At 43.0% G+C, this 23,751-nt stretch overlaps 1 protein-coding gene across 1 annotated transcript in view; it reads right to left on the reverse strand.

Moving 5' to 3' along the window:
- Positions 1-23,751, reverse strand: part of TTC33 (tetratricopeptide repeat domain 33) — a 495,466-nt gene that overhangs the window by 202,843 nt on the left and 268,872 nt on the right. Inside the window, exon 3 of the mRNA XM_082248719.1 lies at positions 20,348-20,429. Within this exon, the coding sequence (XP_082104845.1) occupies positions 20,348-20,429 (82 nt within the window). The remainder of the gene's footprint in view (positions 1-20,347; positions 20,430-23,751) is intronic.

Below are 23,751 nucleotides of genomic sequence, written 5' to 3' on the forward strand. Positions count from 1 at the left end.
AGACAACATAAGAGATGCGGAGGACTGGTTGGCTAAATGTAGAGGGACACGGGAACGCAATGACACAAGGTGGAGACCGTGGCTCGATTATTCAGGTGACCCAGCCGTAATTCCCTCGAGCCTCGATCAGGCCCTGTTGGTGCTGGCTGACCCGTCCTTAGCTGCTCTCCCCCTACCCAACCCTTAGCCCCTTTTCCGTAGGGTGTCTTTGACTTTCAGGTGGATGGGAGGCATGGTGCAAGATGCGCTCCAGATCCCGGCAGGTACGACATTCTTTCGCTTTCCCTCATTCCTTGGGTCTTTCCCCTACTTTACCTTCTCCCTTTTCTCTTCCTTTTTTCCTTTCTTTCCTTTCTTTTTCTGCTTCCCTTTTTCTTTTTCCTTACCCGTTTATTTTCTTCTCTCACATGCAGCCCAGGCTACTACGGGTGGGAAGTTTTACGAATGTGTTGGGCAGACTGCAGGAGCTGACTATGTTGTTTCTTTTTCTCCTCTAGCCCTCTTGGGCCACTGGGCTGGCCTAGAGGCTATGCAGTTTTCCCGTGGGGGCCTGAACTGCTGTAGCGCACCCCCCTTCTGCCCGCTTTGGGTGGCCGGGTGTGCTGGGGGGGCACCGGGTGGGAGCGCCGCGTTGGGGGAGGTCTGATGGAGGCCGTTGGCCCCCCTCCCCCTGCGGTGTGCTTTGGCCCGGGGGGCTCCCCTGAGCCAAGCTCCGTGCCAAATATAGATCTGAGGCTGTCATTGGTGGACTGTGGTTCATGGCCTCCGGCAGCCTGCCCTCTGTCAACTGTTGGTTTTTGCATTGCACTATGTTTGCCTTTATTGCCCCTTTTTCTTTGCGTTATGTACCACATTGCACTTTTGTACCCCCTGAGCTGTGGCACTGTTTAGCTACTCCCCCCCCCCCCCTTACACCTTTGATGTTGTTGTCACATTTTTGTATGTTTCTCTGTTAAAACTAAATAAAGATTTGTTAAAAAAAAAAACAGAGGCTAAGATGCCTCCTTGGCTGAAAAGGATAGAATGGTTTAGTGCCGCGTTAACTGCTTCCCTACCGGCCACAGTACATATACGTCGCGGTAGGGAAGTGGGTATACCGGGATCCTGGTTGAGACTACAACCATGATCCCAGTATCAGTTTTAAGTGCCTGTGATTTGCTTTCATCTAAAAGTAATCTGAGTGGCTGAGCAACCGCTGGAATACTGTTACAGGTGGTGGAAGGGGGTCCCACCCCCTCCCGTCACTGCCACCTTTACCGGGTTCTCCTGTGTTATCAGTAAGCCCAGTAACGATGCAGCCGGCGGCATCCAGATCCAGACTCACAGTGAGAGGAACAGAAGTTGTTCCTCCCACTGTGGGATGTCAGAACCTGGAAGCAACGACTATTTACTATTTTGTCACTTCTGGTTCCAGCTCTTTGTTTACTAGCTGCATAGCAGCCAGTAAAGCAGCCGATCAGAATGATTTATGTCTGATTGGCTGCATTGGAGCCCAAAGGAGAGAAGGGGGTCAAATAGACCCCTCATCTCTCCATAATGACTACTTGCCACTGCTAATGCTGTCACAAAGGATGTTTAAATTCATTTTGACCACAAAAAAAATGATCAAAAATTTTTTTTTTAAAGAAGTAGTGTAAAACATTTAACCACTTGCCGACTGCGCACAGTATATTTACTCCGGCAGTAGATCTACGTCGCTAGCCTGTCACCGGGTTTTGAGCCAGTAGCGGGCGAGTGTGCGCCCGCCTCGGCTCGTTCACAGAGGAGTGCGGGCGTGTGACCGGCGGACCCGATGTCCACCGGTCACACTACGATCGTCGGTAGAGCGGGAGAAAGGCGGGCGGCTTATGTAAACAAGCCGCCTGTCATTCTCCCCTGTATAAAAATGCAGATCAGACAGTTCTACTATGTAGAACCATTGATCTCTGTTTTTACACTAGGAGACCTGTCCCACTACAGTTAGAATCACGCCCCTAGGACACACTTAACCCCTCCCTCTCCAATACAGTTAACCCCTTCCCTACCAGTGTCATTTTTGCAGTAACAGTGCATATATATAGCACTGATTACTGCAGTAATGTCACTGGTACCCCCAAAAGTGTCAAAAATGTCAGTCAAGGGTCCGATCTGTCCACCACAATGTCGCAGTACCGCAAAAAAAATCGCAGATCGCCGCCATTACTCGTTAAAAAAAACCCACCAAAAATGACAAAAATCTTTCCCTTTGTTAGTAAACGCGATAACTTTTGCGCAAACCAATCAAAATACGCTTTTTGCGATTTTTTTTACCAAACATATGTAGCATAAAACAAATTGGCCGAGAATGTTAAAAAATTTTGATTTTTACATTTTTTTGGGGGGGAATTTCATATAAAAAAGTGAAAAATATTGTTATTTTTGCAAAATTTACGCTATTTTTTTGTTTATAGCGCATGATCAAAAAAATCGCACAGGTGATCAAATACCACCAAAAGAAACCTCTGTTTGTGGGAAAAAAAGGACGTGAAATTCGTTTAGGTACAGCGTCGCACGACCGCGCAATTGTCCGTTAAAGTCACGCAGTAAAAAAATCGCAAAAAAAACCCTGGTCAGGAAGGGGGTAAAATCTTCCGGGGCTTAAGTGGTTAATAAAAAATAAAATAAATAATAATAAAAAAATGTTTTTAAAGCCCCCCCGTTCCCCTGTGTTCATATGCAGTGGCAAACACATGTAGATCCCGCACGCATATGTAAATAGTGATCACACCACATGTGAGGTATTGCCGCGATCGTCAGAGTGAGAGCAACAATTCTAGCACCAGACTTCCTGGGTAAATCTAAACTGGTAACCTGCGAAGGCTTTTAAAGCATCACCTATGGATAATTTAAAGTACCATAGTTTGACACCATTCAATGAGTGTGCCCAATTTTAAAGCTTGACATGTTTGGTCTTTATTTACTCGGTGTAATCATCTCATCGCATCATACTCATCTTTAATAGTTTACCAAAAAAAAATGGTATTATATAGTGTTTGTGCTCACTAAAATGTGTTAAAGTGCATTTTTTCCCAAAAAATTGCGTAAAACTGCTGTGCAAATACCGTGTAACATACACAATTGCAACACCCACCATTTTATTCTCTAGGACCTTTACTTAATATATAATGTTTGGGGGTTCAAAGTAATTTTCTAGCAAAGAAAAAAAAGATACATTTTACATGTAGGAGAAGTAAGAGTCAGAATAGGCTTTGGAAGCAAGTGGTTAAATAAAAAATGTCTACGAGTATATGGTCAGGTTTAAGTCATTGGTAACCAAATTTTCAGAATGATAAAGTTAGCGGGAGAAGCCCATGTTTTTCTCGGGACTTTTATATCATATTATTATATTGTCTAATGTAAAAATATATTCAAAAGACTATTTCCCCTTTAAAATTTCTCTGGGCAGCTAGTGCAAGAACTAGAAGAATTTTATGATACATGAAGTCATAACCACAGATCACTTACTATGCGGCTTAAACAATTTGCCAGACTTCCATGCTTTAATATTTTCACTGGTGCCTATTTTCCTTGAATAACCTAGCCTTGTTTCACAAATACAGAAAACAATTGTAGTGGCCCCACTTAGCGATCTTCCAGTATGAAAGGCTATGATTTACAAAACCCTTACTGGAATCCCAGTCACGTTGTCATATACTTTCCAGCCAGTTTAATATATTTTTTTTTAAGGTAGAGTTAAACATCTCCAGTTTCACAATGGGCTTCTGTCTTCATGCAGAGTATAATTGCTCCCAAAATATTATCACAGGAATGCTTTTAACTTGCACCCAGTATGTCACAATGAAGTGTGCTTACTATATACAACCCTACGTTTGCTGTCAGCCTAGTCCTTATTAATCAACGGGCCTGCCACAGATCATACGAGACAATGTGTAATAGTGCCTTTCGAAGTAATTACAGGTCTGGCAACCTTTGAAGGTGTTTACTCCACAAGATGTACACTAAGTAACAATGGCATCCCCCCCCCACCCCACCCAAGACCACAGGAATATATTCGTGTTTACCCAAAATTTACTCTGGAACCTATTAGAGGGGAGGTTCTTGTAACTTACCAGTTGTAACGTTGTCATTTACTGGTTTTGAAGACTTATAGGAAGACATTGTTTACCTTACCAACACAGTAAAACTTAAATGGTGAATAAACCCCATTTTTTTTTTGTTTGGAAAAATGTGATGCATGACTGTAGTTTAACACTCCAAGCTCGACTGAAAACGGAAATATGAGCCTTGGATGGACTGTTAAAGAACATGTTGCTGTGATTTAACTTTTAAGTGAAAGTAACCTTTAACCACCGGAGGATTTTGCTGTCTTACGTCCAGGCCACTTTTTGCGATTCGGCGCTGTGCGACTTTAACTGACAATTGCGTGGTCGTGCAACGCCGTACCCAAACGAAATTTATGTCCTTTTTTTTCCCACAAACAGAGCTTTATTTTGGTGGTATTTGATCACCTGTGCGATTTTTACTTTTTGCGCTATAAACAAAAAAAGAGCATTTATTTTGAAAAAATAACAATATTTTTAACATTTTTTTATATGAAATTCCCCCCCAAAAAAATGTAAAAATCTAAATTTTTTTAAATTTTTGGCCAATTTGTTTTCTGCTACCTATGTTTGGTAAAAAAAATCACAATAAGCGTATTTTGATTGGTTTGCGCAAAAGTTATTGCGTTTACTAACTAAGGGAAAGATTTCTGTAGTTTTTGGTATTTTTTTTAACAACAAGTAATGGCGGCGATCTGCGATTTTTTTGCGGGACTGCGACATCGCGGCGGACAGATCGGACCCTTGACTGACATTTTTGACACTTTTGGGGGTACCAGTGACATTACTGCAGTAATCAGTGCTATAAATATGCAGTGTTACTGTAAAAATGACACTGGCAAGGAAGGGGTTAATTTTATTAGAGAGGGAGGGGTTAATGTATGCCTGGTGCTTACTGACGTGTGGGGGGGAGGTTACTGAGTGACATAAGGACAGATCACATGTTCAGCTATGCTGAACACTGCAATCTGTCACTCCTTGTCACTGAGGAGATCCGCCCGCTCTGTTTACACAAGCGGGCGGATCTCCAAACTAGATTCCCCGACGATCGGGGAAGAGCAGCGGCGATCGCCGCCGCTCCTCCCCTGGCCCGACTCCCGCTGTGACTGAAAACAGCGGGAGCGCGTCTCCGGCGGCGTGCGAGCGCCGCCTACAGGGGGAGGAGTCCAGCGACGTAGGTCTACGTCGCTGGACGATAACGAACCACTTTGCCGCAGTACAGTCAATGTGACTGGTCGGCAAGTGGTTAAAGGCTAATTTCCCACCTTTTGAAAAATTAATTACAGCACCCATATTGATTAAAAAAAATATTTACTTCATTCTTGCATTGGGCTTACTAATCAGTGGACTGCGTGTTCCAACACTCAAGACAGACTATTCCACCAGCCCAGGTCCGTACCAAGGTACGGACCTTTAGTTATGGAAATTGAGGAAATTATCAATGGACCACAAATGCAGATACGCCATGCTGGGACAAGGTCATCTAGAGCCCAGGGCGAACATGCCAAATTGTGCCCCCCCTTCCCCAAGATGTTTGAGCATCAAGTGCTAGTCTGCATGCTTAGCTTAAATCCTCTCATTCATATGCTCCTAGCACAATCCACCCCCCCCCCCCCCCCCAGAAAAAAAAAATTCCCCTTCATAGCACAAATCCTCTACCCCTCAAATTTACCTCCAAGCACAAATCCCCTCCTCCCTATTCTAAATCCCCCCCCACCCAGCAAAAATTCTCCTCCTTCAATCCCCCTCCTAGCACAACAACTCCCCCCCCCCCCGCTTCACATTTCCCTCCCTAGCATAAATGCCCTCCAATCATCCCTACTAGTACAAATTCCTCTTCCAAAAAAAAAAATTCCCCTCCTAGCACAAATCCCCCCTTACCACCATATTACCTGTTCTAGAACAAACCCCTAAATCCCCCATTCTACCACTAATTCTCTTCTTCGATCTCCCCTCTTAACACAAATCCCCCCAAATCACCACTCCTAGCACACCTCCCCAAATTTCCCCCTCCCAGAGCAATTCTTACCTCCTGCTGGCACCCTACCCCCCCCCCCCCCCCCCCAATCTCCTTGTGGTGCCCTGAACCTCAAATGAAACCATGATGCCCAGCGCAGCCGCCTCTCCTGCCCACCCCTTGTCCCGGCCCTGCAGTGACGTCACTACATTGGTGCTCTATTGAGAACTACGAGGTGGCAGATGGAATGTTATTTCTGTAAATGAATGACATAGCTGTGTGAGTGCAAATAATAAAAGGAGCCATAATGACTAGATTCTGTAATGTGGGATAGTTTTGGGGTGGGGTGCTGCAGTCTGTAACCATGCTTTATTTTACACCTTAACTATGGGTATTTTGTTATTTGTCAAGGGAGAATTCAATTAGAAATTCAAATTTTTGCAAAAAAAAAAAAAGAAATATATTGCACCGTACACATCCTTAGATGTAGTGGCTGCAATAGTTTATTTCTTTGGGCTAAGAATATTCCTAGCGAGAGCAGAAAATACCTGTTAATTTTTCCTGAAATGCAGTGTCACTTCCTGTGAGCGGAAAGGATAGCATAAACAATGTTATCTCTCTTTTGTATACAACTAGTCCCATCAGTTCTCATGTGCAGTGCATTGAAAAAGTATTCATACCCCTTTTTCACATTTTGTAATGTTGCAACCAAAAACGTAAATGTATTTTATTGGGATTTTATGTGATAGACCAACACAAAGCGGCAAATAATTGTGAAGTGAAAAGATAAATGGTTTTCAAAATGTTTTACAAATAAATATTTGAAAAGTGTGGTGTGCATTTGTATTCAGCTCCCTTTACTTTGATACCCCCAAGCAAAATCTAGTGGAACCAATTATTTTTAGAAGTCACCTAATTATTAAATAGTTAAGAGTCCACCTGTGTGTAATGTAATACCAGTATAAATTCAGCTGTTCTGTGAAGCCCTCAGAGGTTTGTTAGAGAACCTTAGTGAACAAACAGCAAAATGAAGGCCAAGGAACACACCAGACAGGTCAGGGATATAGTTGTGGAGAAGTTTAAAGCAGGGTTAGGTTATAAAAAAAATATCCCAAGCTTTGAAAATCTCACAGAGCACTGTTCAATCCATCATCTGAAAATGGAAAGAGTATGGCACAACTGTAAACGTAACAAGACATGGCCGTCCACCTAAACGGACAGGCCGGGAAAGGAGAGTATTAATCAGAGCAGTAGCCAAGAGGCCCATGGTAACTCTGGAGGAGCTGCAGAGATCCACAGCTCAGGTGGGAGAATCTGTCCACAGGACAGCTATTAGTCATGCACTCCACAAGTCTGGCCTTTATGGAAGATTGGCAAGAAGAAAGACGTTGTTGAAAAAAAAAGCCACCGTGAATCATGGCAGCTGTAATTACAATGAAAGGCGGTTCTACAAAGTATTGACTCAGGGGGGCTGAATACAAATGCACGCCACACTTTTCACATATTTATTTGTAAAAGATTGAAACCTTTTGTTGAAAAGGTGAAAAGATGAAAACCATTTATCATTTTCCTTCCACTTCACAGTTATGCGCCAATTTGTGTTGGTCTACCACATAAAAATCCCAATAAAATACATTTACATTTTTGGTTGGAACATGACAAAACGTGAAAAGTTTTAAGGGATATGAATACTTTTTCAAGGCCCTGTAATGGAGATGAACAAAGGCAGACATGTTTAAAGTTCACAATACAGAATGGATCGGCGCTAATTCTGAGTATTATCAAGTCCTTGATGGAACTTACAGTGTCCTGTAGAATTTTGAAGGCACCATAAGGGGATCAGTCCACAAGTCTCTAGGCAGCCATTGGTAGGTGGAGAAAAAGACTGAAGCGATTTCTCCAGATATGTAATGAAAGAGAAGACTACAAGGCGTCTCTTAATGCAGACTGTAGACAATTTATTAGGCATGACACATAATAATGCACTGGCATATTCCAAAAGTACATAAGCCTGTCCTGGGCAGATCGGTTCTGGTGCCTGCAGCGGATCCGGTGGTCTGTTACCTTCTTGCTTCCTCTATAAGTGTGCCAGCTGGCTCCCGGGAGCAGAGACGAGAGCAAGGGCTGGACCGCACAGTGAACCGCAACCAAGCGCCAGTGACGTCCCTGGTGCTTGGTTGCGGTTCACTGTGCGGTCCAGCCCGGCCCTCATTCTCGTCCCTGCTCCTGGAAGCCGGCCAGCACACTTACGGAGGAAGCAAAAAAAGTAACAGACCACCGGATCCGCTGCAGGCACAAGAACCGATCTGACCAGGACGCAATAGAGGGACTGATTACCCCCCAATCTTCAGGCTCATGTACTTTTGGAATATGTGAGTGCATTATTATGTGTCATGCTTAATAAATTGTCTAGAGCAGGGGTAATGAATTAAAATTCAAGGAGGTCCGGTCGCTAAAATTTTCATTGGGCCGAGGTCCGAATCTCAAGTCGGTGCTGACTCAGAAAGATTGTAGTCACCGTATGTCTTATCAAATCAGTGTGCCCCATAGCATAAATATGTCGATCAGAGTGCCCCTTAACATAAAATATGCCCATCAGTGTGTACCACAGCATAAATATGCACATCAGCATGCCCCTTAACATAAAATATGCCCATCAGAGTGCCCCTTAACATAAAATATTCCCATCAGCGTGACCATTAACATAAAATAAGGGGCAAGCTGATGGGCATATTTTATGTTAGGGGGGCACTCTGATGGACATATTTTATCTTAGGGGGCACTCTGAGGGGCACATTTTATGTTAAGGGGCACTCTGATGGGCAAAACAAAACGTGTAAATCAGCATTGCTCTTAACATAAAATATGCCCATTAGAGTGTCCCTTAACATAAAATATGCCCATCAGCGTGCCCCTTAGCATAAAATATACCCATCAGCGTGACCCTTAACATAAAATAAGGGGCACGCTGATGGGCATATTTTATGTTAGGGGGCACGCTGATGGGCACATTTTATGTTAGGGGGCACGCTGATGGGCACATTTTATGTTAGGGGGCACTCTGATGGGCAAAACAAAACATTTAAATCAGCGTTGCTCTTAACATAAAATATGCCCATTAGCGTGCCCCTTAACATAAAATATGCCCATCAGAGTGCCCCATAACATAAAATATGCCCATCAAAGTGCCCCTTAACATAAAATATGCCCATCAGCATGTCCCTTAGCATAAAATAAGGGGCACGCTGATGGGCACATTTTATGTCAAGGGAGCACGCTGTTGGGCACATTTTTTTTTTTTTTATGGGGCACTTTAATGAGCAGAACAAAATATGGCAAAATATGGCACATTATGCCAGTCTGCACACTAATGCTTGTGCAGCTATTCTCCCCTAAAATGTGCTCCACATACCTGAAGTCCTGAACTGCAGCCAGGAGCTGAGCCAAAAGCCGCGAACAGGGGGGCGGGGCGTGCACATAGTGTCACGCCCTAGCTCGCTGCCCGAGTGTGAGGGAGCCGCAGTCAGGAGCAGGGGGCGGGACGCACGCGTGACGTCATGCCCCCTACTCGCAGCCCAACAGGACACCGGCTGCGAGGGAGCCAGGGAGCCGCAGCGAGGAGGGGAAGGTCTCTACCTAGGTAGCGGGCTCGTGGTCCGGGCGGAAGCATCGCGCGGGCCGCCAATGGACCGTGGGCCGCCATTTAGTGACCGCCGGTCTAGAGTCTGCATTTAAAGGCACCTTGTTGTCTTCTCTTTCATGTTTATAGTTCAGCCTGTGTGAAAACCCTAAACCATGGAAGCTGTCAGCAGGTATAGAGGAGACCAGTTTGCTTAGAGGAGACCAGTTTCTTGATCTCCCTTTACTAGTAAGAACCCGGAAGCAACAAGGATTTCACAACTTTTGTTTCTGCTGTCACTTTCCCCAGCTGCTGTAGCCGGGAAAGAAGAAGCTCTTGCAGCTGTGCTCCATTAGTTTCAGTGAAGTGCAGGGGAGACATCAGGGGTCTAACAGACCCCTGATGTTTCAATAAAGACAACCTGTCACCATAATCCAAGGTTTTTCCATCAGGGTTACTCCAGAGATTGCTAGGGGTTCCATGAGCAATTTCTGCCTCTCAGATGAGTAACCACTGACACCACTGATCTTTTTAGCTATCTGTAAGGAGATAATTATTCCCAATGACCACAAGTGAAAGCAGCATTCAACCCACTGACCATCACATCAATGTATAATGAGCTGTAAATATAGTCATTTTTATCAGGGGTTCTCGGGGCTGGAAAGTTATTTCAAAGGTTCTTCTGCGTTGAAAAGGTTGAGAAAGACGGTCATAAACATTCTATCACATTAGAGGCTATTGCCCCCCGATATGATAATATTAAAGTGTCATTCAAGCTCTGACTTTTTTGGATACTGCTTCCAGAGTTCAGTTTTTCTCTATTCTGTATGATGATTAAATGTAGTGATTATAGCACAGTTGCAGTGTTTCCATGTCACTGATTGGTTTCACTTGTTGCTTGGCATTGTTCTTTATGGTGTTTGCATACAGTCCATTGGAGTGCTAATCCTGACTGTCACCTGCCACTTAAATATCTTAAACCAAATAAATTCCATTTATTTAGCTCTTAGATAATTCTGCCTTACAGTGAGCCATAAAGCCATGTATAAAGAGCAGCACATTATTCCTACTCATTAAACAATTATGCTCTCAGGTGCAGCTGTATTTACAGTACAATACAAGATAGCAGCTCAGCACAAGTTATACAACATTGCAATGCGTGCCGATAGCAATTATCTCAGAAGCTTGCGCTCTTTTAGTCTACTCTACCTTTAGCTGGAGACAATGCTACAGAACAGTAATTAATAATACAACATACAAACAAATAAAGCTTTCCTAATAGAAATCACAAATAAAAGTGCATACTTACTGCCATGAGGACTGTGTTTTCTACAGCGTAAAAGTAGACAGGCAGCAACTAAACAATGACTCTGAGATGAAAAGGCTTCGCAATTGATGTTCAAGCACTGTTTTGAGCTATAAAACTCAATTAGACAGATATTAATAGGAATCACCGTTACTGTATCTACAGCTTCCAAATCCATATTACAGTGGGGAAAAAAATTATTCGATTCCCTGCGGAATTTGTAAGTTTGCCCACTTACAAAGAAAAGACGCATGAATAAAAAACGCATAATATAAATGTCATAAATTGAGTTGCAGTTCAGTGAGTAAAATAAGTATTTGATCCCCAAGCAAAACATGACTTATACTTGGTGGAGAAACCCTTGTTGGCAAGCACAGAGGTAGGACGTTTCTTGTAGTTGGTGACCAGATTTGCACACATCTCAGGAGGCATTTTGGTCCACTCTTCTTTACAGATCTTCTCTAAATCCTTAAGGTTTCTTGGCTGTCTCTTGGCAAATCAAAGTTTCAGCTCCCTCCATACATGTTCTATAGGATAAAGGTCTGGAGACTGACTAGGCCTCACCATGATCCTAATGTGCTTTTTCTTGAGTCACTCCTTTGTTGTCTTGGTGGCATGTTTTGGGTCATTGTCATGCTAGAAGACCCATCCACGGCCCATCTTCAGTGTTCTGGCTGAGGGAAGAAGGTTCTCATCCAAGATTTTACAATACATGGCCCAATCTAATGGCCCCTCAATGCAATAAAGTTGGCAGAGAAACAGACCTTTAGCAGAGAAACAGACCCATAGCTTAAGGTTTCCACCTCCGTGCTTGACTGTAGAGATGGTGTTCTTAGAGTCATAGTCAGCGTGGGGTCTCCCCCAAAATCTATACCAGATCCTTATCTGAGCATGAAGCCCAGCAGGTCAGGGGGCTCATCTGAATTTTTTAACAAGGGGGCCCCCAGATACCGCCCCCTCCATGTGAATGAGTATGGCATACATTATACCCCTACCACTCACCCCCAAAATAAGCAGTGTAAATAAAAACAAGAGACGGTTTTTGACAAGTTCTTTCTTAAAAATGAAGAATGTCCCCCATCATAGCTCCAACGTGTCTTCTTTCTCCTGTTTTTTTCCCCCCCTCCGGTTCTTTTCCCTCCACTGAGTTCTTCTTCCTCTGGTTCTTCTCCCTCCGCTGCTAATGTCTTCTTCCTCTGCTTCTTTATCTGGTTCTTTTCCTTCCACTGTTGATGTCTTCTCCTGACAGTTGTGCCAGCTCCATTCTCTGCCGGTTCTTATATAGCCATTGTGATCTCACCAACCCATCATGCCCCGGGCAATGTCAAAAGGCACCCACCCCCTCCCATGTTTAGGGCATGTGGTCTGGTATGGTCTGGGGGAGGGGGCGCCTGCTTGTCCCCCACCCCCCCTTTCCTGACCTGCCAAGATGCATGATCGGATAAGGGTCTGGTATGGATTTTGGGGGCAACCCCACACTGTTTTCTTTTACTTTTGGCGTGGGGGTTCCCCATCAAGATCCATACCAGACTCCAAGGGCCTGGTATGAAATTGGGAGGGACCAACCACACCGTTTTTTGTTTTTTTTTTATTTTGGTGTGGGGTAGTCCCTTAAGATCTTTGCCAGACTCAAAGGGCCTGATGGAATTGGGGGGGGGACCCCAAAGCATTTTTGTTATTTGTTTTTTACATTTTGGTGTTGGGTGCCCCTTCAAGATCCTCAGAGTATGCATGCTACAAGTCGGATCAGTTAAGATGATGCTCCGACTTCATTAATAATAAATGGGCTGAAAACAGACCAAAGCAGTGCAGGAAACTTTGTCAAATTCACACCGACTTGTGTTGAACCAGATAAGATGGCTCCCACAGGGAACGATTGATTTATACACTTTATGCGACGTGCTCTCTGAGCGTATGCTGCACCGGGGGTTTATACAGCTTTGAGTTGGACATTATGTATAAAAATTATGATTTGTTCAAAATAGTCACTTGCCTGATAATTGTGCACACAGTGTATTGAGGTCTGTAACGCAACTTTACAGCGAGGAGGCCAATTGACAGTCTAAAAAATGTTAAAAGGAGCCTAAAGCTCCACCTGCCAGCACCCAATGAGAATGCCAACTTTAAATACTTAATATTTCATGCACATTTCCTTTAATGTCCCCATTAGATTTCAGTTTAAATACATTTTATGGGTATCAAAACAAAAGGTGTTCATGGTCTTAAAATTCAGTCACAATAGAAAAGTTTGCTTCCTGCCGATATGTTGTAGAGAAGAACACTTTCCCTCTATGTGGCAGTAGTGGTTTCTTTGGACCAACGTGGGAGGATAGCAAATTATTAACATCAGTAAGTCTATGGATTAGGCTGGGCTCTATAGATCGTTGAAGGTTTTATCAATATAATAATTCTGCATTTTAATTACTGTAGGATGGTTGTGCACTCTCTGCATGTGCACCATTATAGGTTTGTTTTTATATATATATATCTCAGCACTGTTATATATTACTTGAGTGTGGAATGTATAGATTAGGTTTGTGACCACTGGTGTGGAAATTATATTTTATCTCTCTTCATAAATGGGTACTGTATGGTCTTTGTAGCTCTGAGGAAGCAATTGGTGAAACGCGTCGGCACCGAAGACCCACAATTATATAGTACTCATCCCACCAGTTATAACAATTTCTCTCAAGGGATTGTTTTTACTTACTTGTCATTGTGTATTGCTTTTATATATATTTTGGATACAATAAAAACATGTATTTTATCTAATTATGGATATCCCTCTGTTTGGCATGTACAGTCCGACTTTTTTTTTTCTTTTATATATATACAATTATGAATAATTGCCACAAGTGTCACAGTTTTTTTTTTACATTTTTAAATTAATTCTTGTATTCAGTAAAAAAAAAAATATACAAGGCTTCTCCTGAATAGTGCAGAACTTTAGGCCCAACTGTCTTTAATTCTAGCAGGATATGGGAAGACACACTACTCTCGGAACACAGCACTGCTTACTGTATTGTAGCTAATGCTACTACAGATCATTAGAGTACACACAGCAGACACGTCTTTCTGTAACAGAAATAGCTGGTTTTGGGCAGCTTGGCCCAAACAATCTATTTAACCACTTCTGGACCAGAAGATTTTCCCCCTTAATGACCAGGCCATATTTTGCAATTCGGCACTGCGTTACTTTAACGGACAATTGCGCGGCTGTGCGATGCTGTACTTAAATAAAATTGACGTCCTTTTTTTCCCCACAAATAGAGCGTTCTTTTGGTGGTATTTGATCACCTCTGTGATTTAAATTTTTTGCGCTATAAACAAAAAAAGAGCGACCATTCTGAAAAATAAACAATATTTTTCACATTCTGCAATCTAACATTCTCCAAAAAAAAAAATTAAAAATCAAAATGTTTTAACATTTTAGGCCAATTTGTTTTCTGCTACATATTTTTGATAAAAAAAATTGCATTGCGCATACGTTATTGCTTCTGCTAACTACGGGAAAGATTTATGTCATTTTTATTATTTTTTTTTTTTTTTTTTCACTTGTAATGGTGGCGATCTGCAATTTTTAGCGGGACTGCGACATTGTGGCGGACAGATCGGACCCCTAACTGACATTTTTGACACTTTTGGGGAGACAAGTGGCATTACTACAGTAATCAGTGCTACAAATATGTACTGTTACTGTAATAATGACACTGGCAGGTAAGGGGTTAACAGTGTGGGTGATCAAGGGGTTAAATGTGTACCTAGGGGCGTGTTTCTAACTGTGGGGGGCGTGGCTTGTGGAATAACCATAGAGACACGTGATCCTATATAGAAGGATCACAGGGGCTCTATGATCATTCCAGGGAGAAGAACTGTCAGCTGTGTTTACAACAGCCGACCGTCCTTCTCTCTCAGCGGAGGGGGCAATTGGAGCTGCCTGCCCTGTGACGAGCGCTCGCCCCCTAGCTGCAGGCGCGCGACTGACATAGACCTATGTCGATTTGCCTGGGAGAGCCACACTGCTGCAGTTTAATAGGTGGCGTGTGGTCGGCAACCGGTTAAGAATGACAACCTACCAAAACATTAATGAGACTGCTATCTATGATGTCATTTTGTGCTAATTAGGTAATATTGGGGGGTTTTTTTGCTCACTTATTCAAGTTAAAAGTTTGTAGATTGCTATGATGTAATACAGAGAATCAGTTTAAACATCTTTCCACTTTTAAAAATGTATTTATGCCAAGAGCATTGATCCTGTCTCTGTAGTATTATTTTTTGTTTTTCCTAAGTAAAGCTTTTACGAGACCATACAGAGATACTCTACTCAATTCAATGCTTCAATCCCGCATGTCTGCTTAGCCAGCAGGAGTCAGTTTATTCACTTATCCTATCCTTCTTTTAAAAGAAAAATACAAGATGTAAAATAAAATTTAAAGAGGAACTAAACTCTCTCAATCAACAATAACATCTTTATTATATTACAATATTATATTTAAACTTTTTTTTTTTAACCTTTCTTTAGTTGCTTTATTGGTTTCTGGCCTAAGTCAAAATTATATCATACATCCCAGGAGTCTTTTGGAGTCTTTATCTGAAGGAAGGGAAGATTGATTTTTCTCTGCTAAGCACACCATTCTGCATGCATGACTGAGCTAAAGGTAGATGGATTTCAGGAAGTAAATGCTAATTGAATCATCTGCCCTTACTCAAGATGGCCCCAGCTAGGGGGGATCAAAGGGGAAGGGGGGGGGGGGTTCAAAGCATTTTCTTATCAAAATAAAGCATGGAGACATGGATAGGTGGGTTTGCTTGAAATATAAAAAATAATAAACAGTGTATTGAGTTTGTGGTGTTCAGATACAGTTGAGTTCCACTTTAAAGTGACTGTAAACGATCACCTTGTAAAACAACCCATTCAATTTAAAAATGAATGAGCCCCGGTTCACACTACTGCGTGTGCGGGGTTCGCATGTCATGTCGGAGCGCACTGCTCCGACATGACATGCGATCAGCTGTGCGGTGCGAGTTTAGCCATACAGTTTGTATGGCTAAATTCGCATCTCACCCGCAGCAAACACGCACAGGAGGCATTTTTGCTGCCGCATCAGGATCGGATCGCACAGCGGTTCACACTTGTGCGATCCGATCCTGTGCGAACTGCACGATCGCACTGCGATATGCGACCAAACTGGGGGTGTCGTTAAGATTACATTGACACCCCCAGCGTATCGCATATGGCAGTGTGAACTGCCGGGGGTGCGTGTGCGATGCGGGAACAGGCTGCGAATTCGCAGCCTTCCCGCATCGCATATATGTGAACCGAGCCTGAAAGGCAACACATTTTTGTATAGATATAAACAAAAAACAGTATAAATAAAAGTTTTCCCATTTTTTAAAAGTGATCACATTCCCTCTGTTCTCAGCTGCATAAGAGCTGGGAGGAGGAGAAGCAGCAGCACACTGAGCTTCCCAGTGAATGGCTATGCAGCTGGGGTGTGTCAGGACAAGTCTGATCATTGGAGTTCCCAGCATAGCTAGAGAACTGACAACGGTGTGCTCTCCCGCTTTGAGTTTCCCTCTTAGTTTTCAGCCTGATATAAAATCTGTATCTTGAAAATAAGGAATAAAGAGGTTCAACGGTTTAGGAGGGAGGGGTGATAAATAACAGTATTGCATTTTAAATAATTTGGATGTTGGACTTCCAGAAAATGGCTGCTGTATTGGAAGGTTTCTGTGTGGTCAGTTAATTAAAAAAAAAAAAAAAGTGCAGGTCTGTTCTCACAAATGTAGACACAAATGCAGGAAAAGCCTAAAGAGGTTCAAAGACAAAAGTTTGTCTAGAGTGCATTAACAAAAGTAGTATTCTAGTTATAGTGTAAAAATGACATATATGATGGGATTATGGTTTTATTGTTGATCCTTTCAGTTGATCTGTTATTTGCTCATTAGCTGTCCAGCAAAAGTATCAGTTAAAGAGTTAGGACAAACCATATTACACTGGTGACGGGGGGGGGGGGGGTTACAACAGTCAGCTTTCATTCATGTGATGAGTTCAAAGAGATTTTATCCATTAAAGGGTATGCAGGGCAAACACTTTATGCAGGGCCGGCGCAAGGATTTTTGGCGCCCTAGGCAAAATAAAATTTGCCCCCCCCCCCCCTGCTTGTTAATGTGTGGCACAATGCACATTAGTACACATACACCTCCATAAGTCTAAAACGTTTTACTATGCATCAAACTTCAGTCTAAGTTACAGTCAGACCATGTAGTGTAGTACACAAATACAATACAAATACACTTCCATAATGGTAATGTCACATTACCATCATGTTATGGAAGTTTATGTGTAGTGTACTACACTACATGGTCTGGCTGTAACAGACTGAAGTTTAATACAATAGTAAAACGTTTTAGGCCCCAACACATTACTAATGTGTTGGGGCCTAAAACGTTTTACTATTGCATTAAACTTCAGTCTGTTACAGTCAGACCATGTAACAGGGAGTGTGTGGCAGACTAACAGTTTTAATTTAAACTTGTGCCGGTGCCGCTCTCTCCCTCCCAGTGCCCCCACCCCCTTCAGTGAGTGACTTACCTCGCTCGGCGGAGTCGGCGATGGGTCTGGCTTTCCCGCTCTCCTTTGTCGCGCATGCGCATTAGGTCTCCCCCGCCGGCTGACGTAGTTGGCGGGGAAACCTAATGCGCATGCGTGGCACCACCTCAATGCATTCCTATGAAGATTTTGCTGGAGCCCTCAGCCCCCTGACTCAGCTCACAAAAGCGCCACACTGATTCCGGGATCGGGGGCAGCAGGCAGGACGTTGGCGCCCCCTGCTGAGTTGCGCCCTAGGCGGCTGCCTGGTTCGCCTTACAGGTAGCTCCGGCCCTGACTTCATGCAAGTGAGTTCTGCAGTGCAGCACTTCAGCCACAGAGCTCTGCATCAATGCTGACAAAAGGCTAATGCGAGACAAAAGATGGGAGGTTTCCAACAACCCATTACAGCTAAAGTTCACAGCCTAAACCATCTGCCCCATAAGATCAATGATCTGAAGATCAGTGTCAGCATCAGTCAGATCCTGTCTTAAGAGATATAAACAAATAAGTCATGGTTTGGTGGGTAGTAGGAACAGATCAGGGATCAAAGTTCTACATGGTTTTCACAGAAGTAGGAAGATGCTTCTTTAATGCTGTCATGGTGGAAAAGAGAGTACGGAGTGTGCATGACACTCCCCCAAGTGGAATGATATCAGCACTTTGTCATACAACATTTACCCCTTCCGTGGCAAGAAAGGAGGAAACCGGAAATATATTTGGTGCTCAGTGACCGACCCAAAAAAAAAAAGGAGGAAACTCCTGGTGCCCAGCACGAACAGCCAACTCACAAGGGTGAGGTTCTACATCCGGAAAGCGCTCTGTAGTTAACAAAATCAGAACCAATCTGGGACAAACTCAAGCAGAACCCAGTGCCCGAGGGTCACTTCCAGTCTTAATTTACAATGTCCACGTTAGTGGGGTACGGTTGAAGTCAGGAACCGGACACCAATCCTGAAGAAAAGGTGGGGAGATGACCTGCAGCTAGAAGGTGAACGTTCTTGAATGAAGAGGGGACTACTGCTCGGACCAAGAAGCAGGGAATACTTTAAAAGTTTGTCCTGAAATTTTAAAAGTTAATTTTAGAAAAAAAACATCATGGACAGTACTTGGAGGAGCTGAAGAAATTAAAGAGGTTGTAAACCCTCTCTTCGAACTTGTACCTATAGGTAAGCCTTTAATATGCTTTACCTAAAGGTACTGTAAATATCTCCTATACTTGCACCGTTTAGGAGATATTTACTTTTAATGCAGCCTATGACGTCATCAGCGCATGCGCTCTGAAGGGACGGCCACCCATGCCGTTCCCTCAGATCCCTGTGCCATGAACGGTGGCTCCCGCGCTCATAGGCGGGAGTGATGTAATCGCTTCCTGGGAACCAGGAAGCAGGAAGGCGGAACATGTCGGCCGTCCTGTCGCTGAGCGGGCGGCACTGCGGAAGCTCCATTCTAAGGTAAGCTGCGATGCATACTAGCTCATTATGCCTTTGTCTTACAGGGTTTATTTTTTTTTTTCAGTTTTTTGGGGAGGGTTTACTTCCTCTTTAACCGCTTGCCGACCGCCGCAAGTAGATATAGCCCCGGCCAGGCAAAGTGACGTATATATACGTCAATAGCCTGTGACCGGTTTGTGAGCCAAAAGTGGGCGAGCGCTCGTTCACGGAGGAGTCCGCGTGTGACCGGCGGACCCAATGTACGCCGGTCACACTACGATCGTCGGTAGAGCGGGAGAAAGGCGGGCGGCTTATGTAAACAAGCCGCCTGTCATTCTCCCCTGTGTAAAAATGGAGATCAGACGGTTCTAATTAGTAGAACCGTTGATCTCTGTTTTTACAATAGGAGACCTTTCCCACTACAGTTAGAAACACGCCCCTAGGACAGACTTAACCCCTCCCTCTCCAATACAGTTAACCCCTTCCCTGCCAGTGTCATTTTTACAGTAACAGTGCATATTTTTAGCACTGATTACTGCAGTAATGTCACTGGTAACCCCAAAAGTGTCAAAAATGTCATTTAAGGGTCCGATCTGTCCGCCTCAATGTCGCAGTCCCGCAAAAAAAAAAATTGCAGATCGCCGCCATTACTCATTAAAAAAAAAACACCAAAAATGACAATAACCTTTCCCTTTGTTAGTAAACGCGATAACTTTTGCGCAAACCAATCAAAATACGCTTTTTGCGATTTTTTTTACCAAACCTATGTAGCATAAAACAAATTGGCCGAAAATGTTAAAAAAATTTGATTTTTGCATTTTTTTTTGGGGAATTTCATATAAAAAAATGTGAAAAATATTGTTATTTTTGCAAAATTTACGCTCTTTTTTTTTGTTTATAGCGTATGATCAAAAAATCGCACAGGTGATCAAATACCACCAAAAGAAAGCTCTGTTTGTGGGAATAAAAGGATGTGAAATTAGTTTAGGTACAGCGTCGCACGACCGCGCAATTGTCCGTTAAAGTCACGCAGTAAAAAATCGCAAAAAACCCCCTGGTCGGAATGGGGGTAAAATCCTCCGGGGCTTAAGTGGTTAAAACCATCCTCCTAGGACAGTAGTAAAAACTACTGGTGGTAGGAGGGATTATACCCAGGGCTAGCCTGCAGTTTTTCTGTTTGCTGGAGTCCAAAGCTCCATTAAGTATAAACCAAATATTTCAAAGTAACTGTGTATCTCCATTGACAAGAGACAAAACAGAAATTGCTGCGTTAATGCTAGTGACAGACTGCAGCTTATATGCCATTTTTTATTTTGCTCATAGTTAAACTTTAACATCAAGGACATTTTGCACAGTCTTACCTGTGATTTCATCTCGTATAACGTGGCATCCTCTGGCGTTAATTGTATCCCTTCATCCCATTTCTTAACAGCCTCCAAGTACCTGAAAACAGGAAAAAGGATTAAAATAAATAAATAACGCATAAATAATAAATAGATGATTAGCACTATGCTGTAAGCCATGTCTCTGGTCTGACATGCCTGGCAATTTATGGGAGGAAGGAGACAAGGAAAGCGGCACTGGGACCAGACATATGGGGCCCATGACTTCATACTGTTTGGTTCACATGAGGAAAAAATAAATAAAATATGTCTGTTGGGGCAGGAGTTCTGCATGGGAAATGCAAGAAGTATAGAAAGAACTGTAATATCCAAATATTACGTTTTTTAAAGAAAATAAAACTGTGCATAAACAGTATTGTATTGCATCATCCTAAAGACCAAGCACCATAAGGTCTATCTTACACAAATTAAGTAAAATGGATAATAATAATTACATATGGTTGTATGCAAATCCCCCCCCCCCCCCCCATACGTTTTTCACAGACCATGCTCCCAAATTTTGGCATTAATTGTGCTAGTAAGTACAACCCTACATGGGGTTTCAGAATAAGGCCAATGATGAAAACATTAGGGAGTATGCAGGTAAAACCTGCCCTATTAAAACCTCAGATATCTAGTTACCGGTGTTCTTTCTGGGATTGAAGTGTGTGACGTCATCATGCCAAGATCATAAGATCTCTCAAAGACCCCCAGAAATAAAGTTTGTAAAGGGAATTAAAAGGATCGCCAAATTATTGAAAATCAATCATTCCGCTGTAAGGAAAATAACCTACAAATAGTGTGGATTTCAAGTGACTTTTGTCCAGAACTGCAAGCAAATTCACCACCTGATGCCAAAAGAAGTAAAATAAAGCCTTGGATTGCGAGTAACTTGGTCTGCAAGTGTTTGACAAGGCGAGTAAAATGTTTTCATAAATTTTAACTTGATAAACGAGCGAGGTCTTGCAATACAAGTAATGTCATGTCACAACTGAGTAATAAAGAGAAATCCCATGTTAGTCAATGAGAGCTGTCTTAATTAGCACTACTGAAGTCGCTCCGACTTTAGAAAAGTTTCCTGTACTACTTCAAGGAGACTTCTATCCGATTTGTGGCCATAGACTTTAAGGAGGGTTTGTGAACAAAAAATGCTTATGCTCAACGGAGCTCAACAAAAATGTCCACAAGAGCACAAAAAAACTACAAGCTTCTGTATTATGAAATAAAAGCTCAAATGCCTGTGAAAGTAGCTTTATTTTTTGAGCTGCATTGTGCATGAGCCCTAAGGCAGATCCTCATCTTAACTGATGTTATTTGGATCTGACATTACAGGAAGATTACCCAGGCAGTCCTTTTTTTTTGCAAATAGTTTTTATTCAAGTTTTTTAAGACATAACAGAAAAAGAAAGTACAATAAAATAAAGTAAAGTCAGTTCTCAACATTGTGACTATGAGCAGTAACATCCGCTATGAATACATATAACAGGTTATCAATTCAATCAAGTAACGCAAGTAAAGCAGGCAAATATGTCACATCCAACAGGAATACAGCATTAAGTCAGGGAAGCTTCATGGCCCAAAAGTCCCAGTATGTATTAAATAATTGCAATTGTAGCTTATTTATTGCCAGAGCTCTTTCAAATTGGTGGTTAACTTTAAGTAACTGAACTACATGCGTCAGGTTTGGGGCTTCCTTGGTTTTCCATCTGCGGAGCACAGATGTGCGAGCCGCCAGCAACACATGTGTAACCCAGGGCCTATATTGGGCCGGTATGTCATTAATCCCTAAGTGTAGTAAGGCTAGTGCTGGAGTCGGTTTCAGTATGCATCCAGTGTGAGAGGACATATATCTAAATATCTGGTGCCAGTAACTCGTTAAGGAAGGACAGGACCACAAAACATGAAGTAACGTCCCTACTTGAGAGCATTCCCTCCAGCAAAGTTGAGAGTAGGATTGAGAAAAGCCCGCCAGGCGGTAAGGTGTATAATACCACCTATTCGTTATTTTTTGGGACATCTCCCAATGATTTACGCAGTGAGAGTATTTGTATATGGTTGTAAGGGCTGATTTCCACTGAGAAATAGAGAAGGTAGTACCGAGTTCCGTATCCCATCGGAACATATGAGTGGTCTTGTAGAACACAGAGTTATCCAACAGAACATCATAATAGTGTGATAGTTTGGGGGTTTTATTCAGTGTGCTTGTGAGAAGGTCCCATATCCTGCCATCGATCAGGATCGATAGCAGGGGATGGACCCGCAGAAAGTGATGTATGCGCAATAGGTGATAGTGCATATATTGAGGTAGGTTGTATTTCTGAATGAGATCCGTAATCGGGGTGAGGGATCCACCGGTATAGAGTGAGTTAACGGTGGAGATATTCCACCGAATCATCAGATGCGTGGGAAGATCAGGTATATGTTGGGCAAGAATATCTATTGGTAGTGTGCACGAGTTAGATATATCCCGTACAACCGGAGACACCGGGGACAGGCGCCATACCCTCAATGTTGCTTGCATTGTGGGCGGCAAGTCTGCTAGCCTCCATTCCCTCCACCTGTCGCTCAGGAGGAAGGTTCTCAGATCCCTCAGCGGTGACACATCCCGTTCAAGTTCCACCCACATAGGCGGTTCAGATGTCGTGAGCCATTGTCTCAATTGGGCCAGAATCGTAGCTCTATAGTAGGTAGCTATATCAGGGACAGATGCTCCCCCAAATAGCTTTTTCTTAACTAAAATTGACGCGGCGCATCTGGGGCGCTTACCTCCGCAAATGTAAGCCGACATCAGCTTAGTCAGCTTGAGAAGATGAGTCGCCGGAAAGTGAATGGGAAGTGCTCTGAAAAGGTATAATATTTGGGGCAAAATAAACATTTTGTAGGCCGCTACTCTCCCACTCCAGGAGAAGTGGGGGATATGCATACGGGAAATGTCCGCGTTGATCTTGGTCACTAGTCTGCTGACATTTACAGGTAGCAGTCTAAGGGGGTTAGCCGGCAGATCAATACCTAAATAATGGATGCTGTCCGAAGACCATGGGATAGGAATGGAGGCTTGCAGTTTAGATTGGAGCGCATCAGAGACCCTTAAATTGAGGACTGTGGACTTAGAGGCATTAAGTTTATAGAACGATACCCTGCTATAAGAAAGGAGTGTAGCGTAGGCCGCTGGAAGTGAGACTTCTGGGTGGGTGAGCATCATGATAATATCATCTGCAAACAAATTAATCTTATGATGGTATGAATGCAGCTTAAAACCCGTGATGAGTGGGTTGGATCGAATTGTTTCTGCCAACGGCTCTATAATCAAATTAAAGATTGTGGGAGATAAGGGGCAGCCCTGCCTTGTGCCGTTTGTGATATTGAAGTTTTTAGATAGCGTG

The sequence above is a fragment of the Pelophylax lessonae genome (genome assembly GCF_965119305.1).
Source record: "Pelophylax lessonae genome assembly, chromosome: 1".
Lineage (NCBI taxonomy): Eukaryota > Metazoa > Chordata > Amphibia > Anura > Ranidae > Pelophylax > Pelophylax lessonae.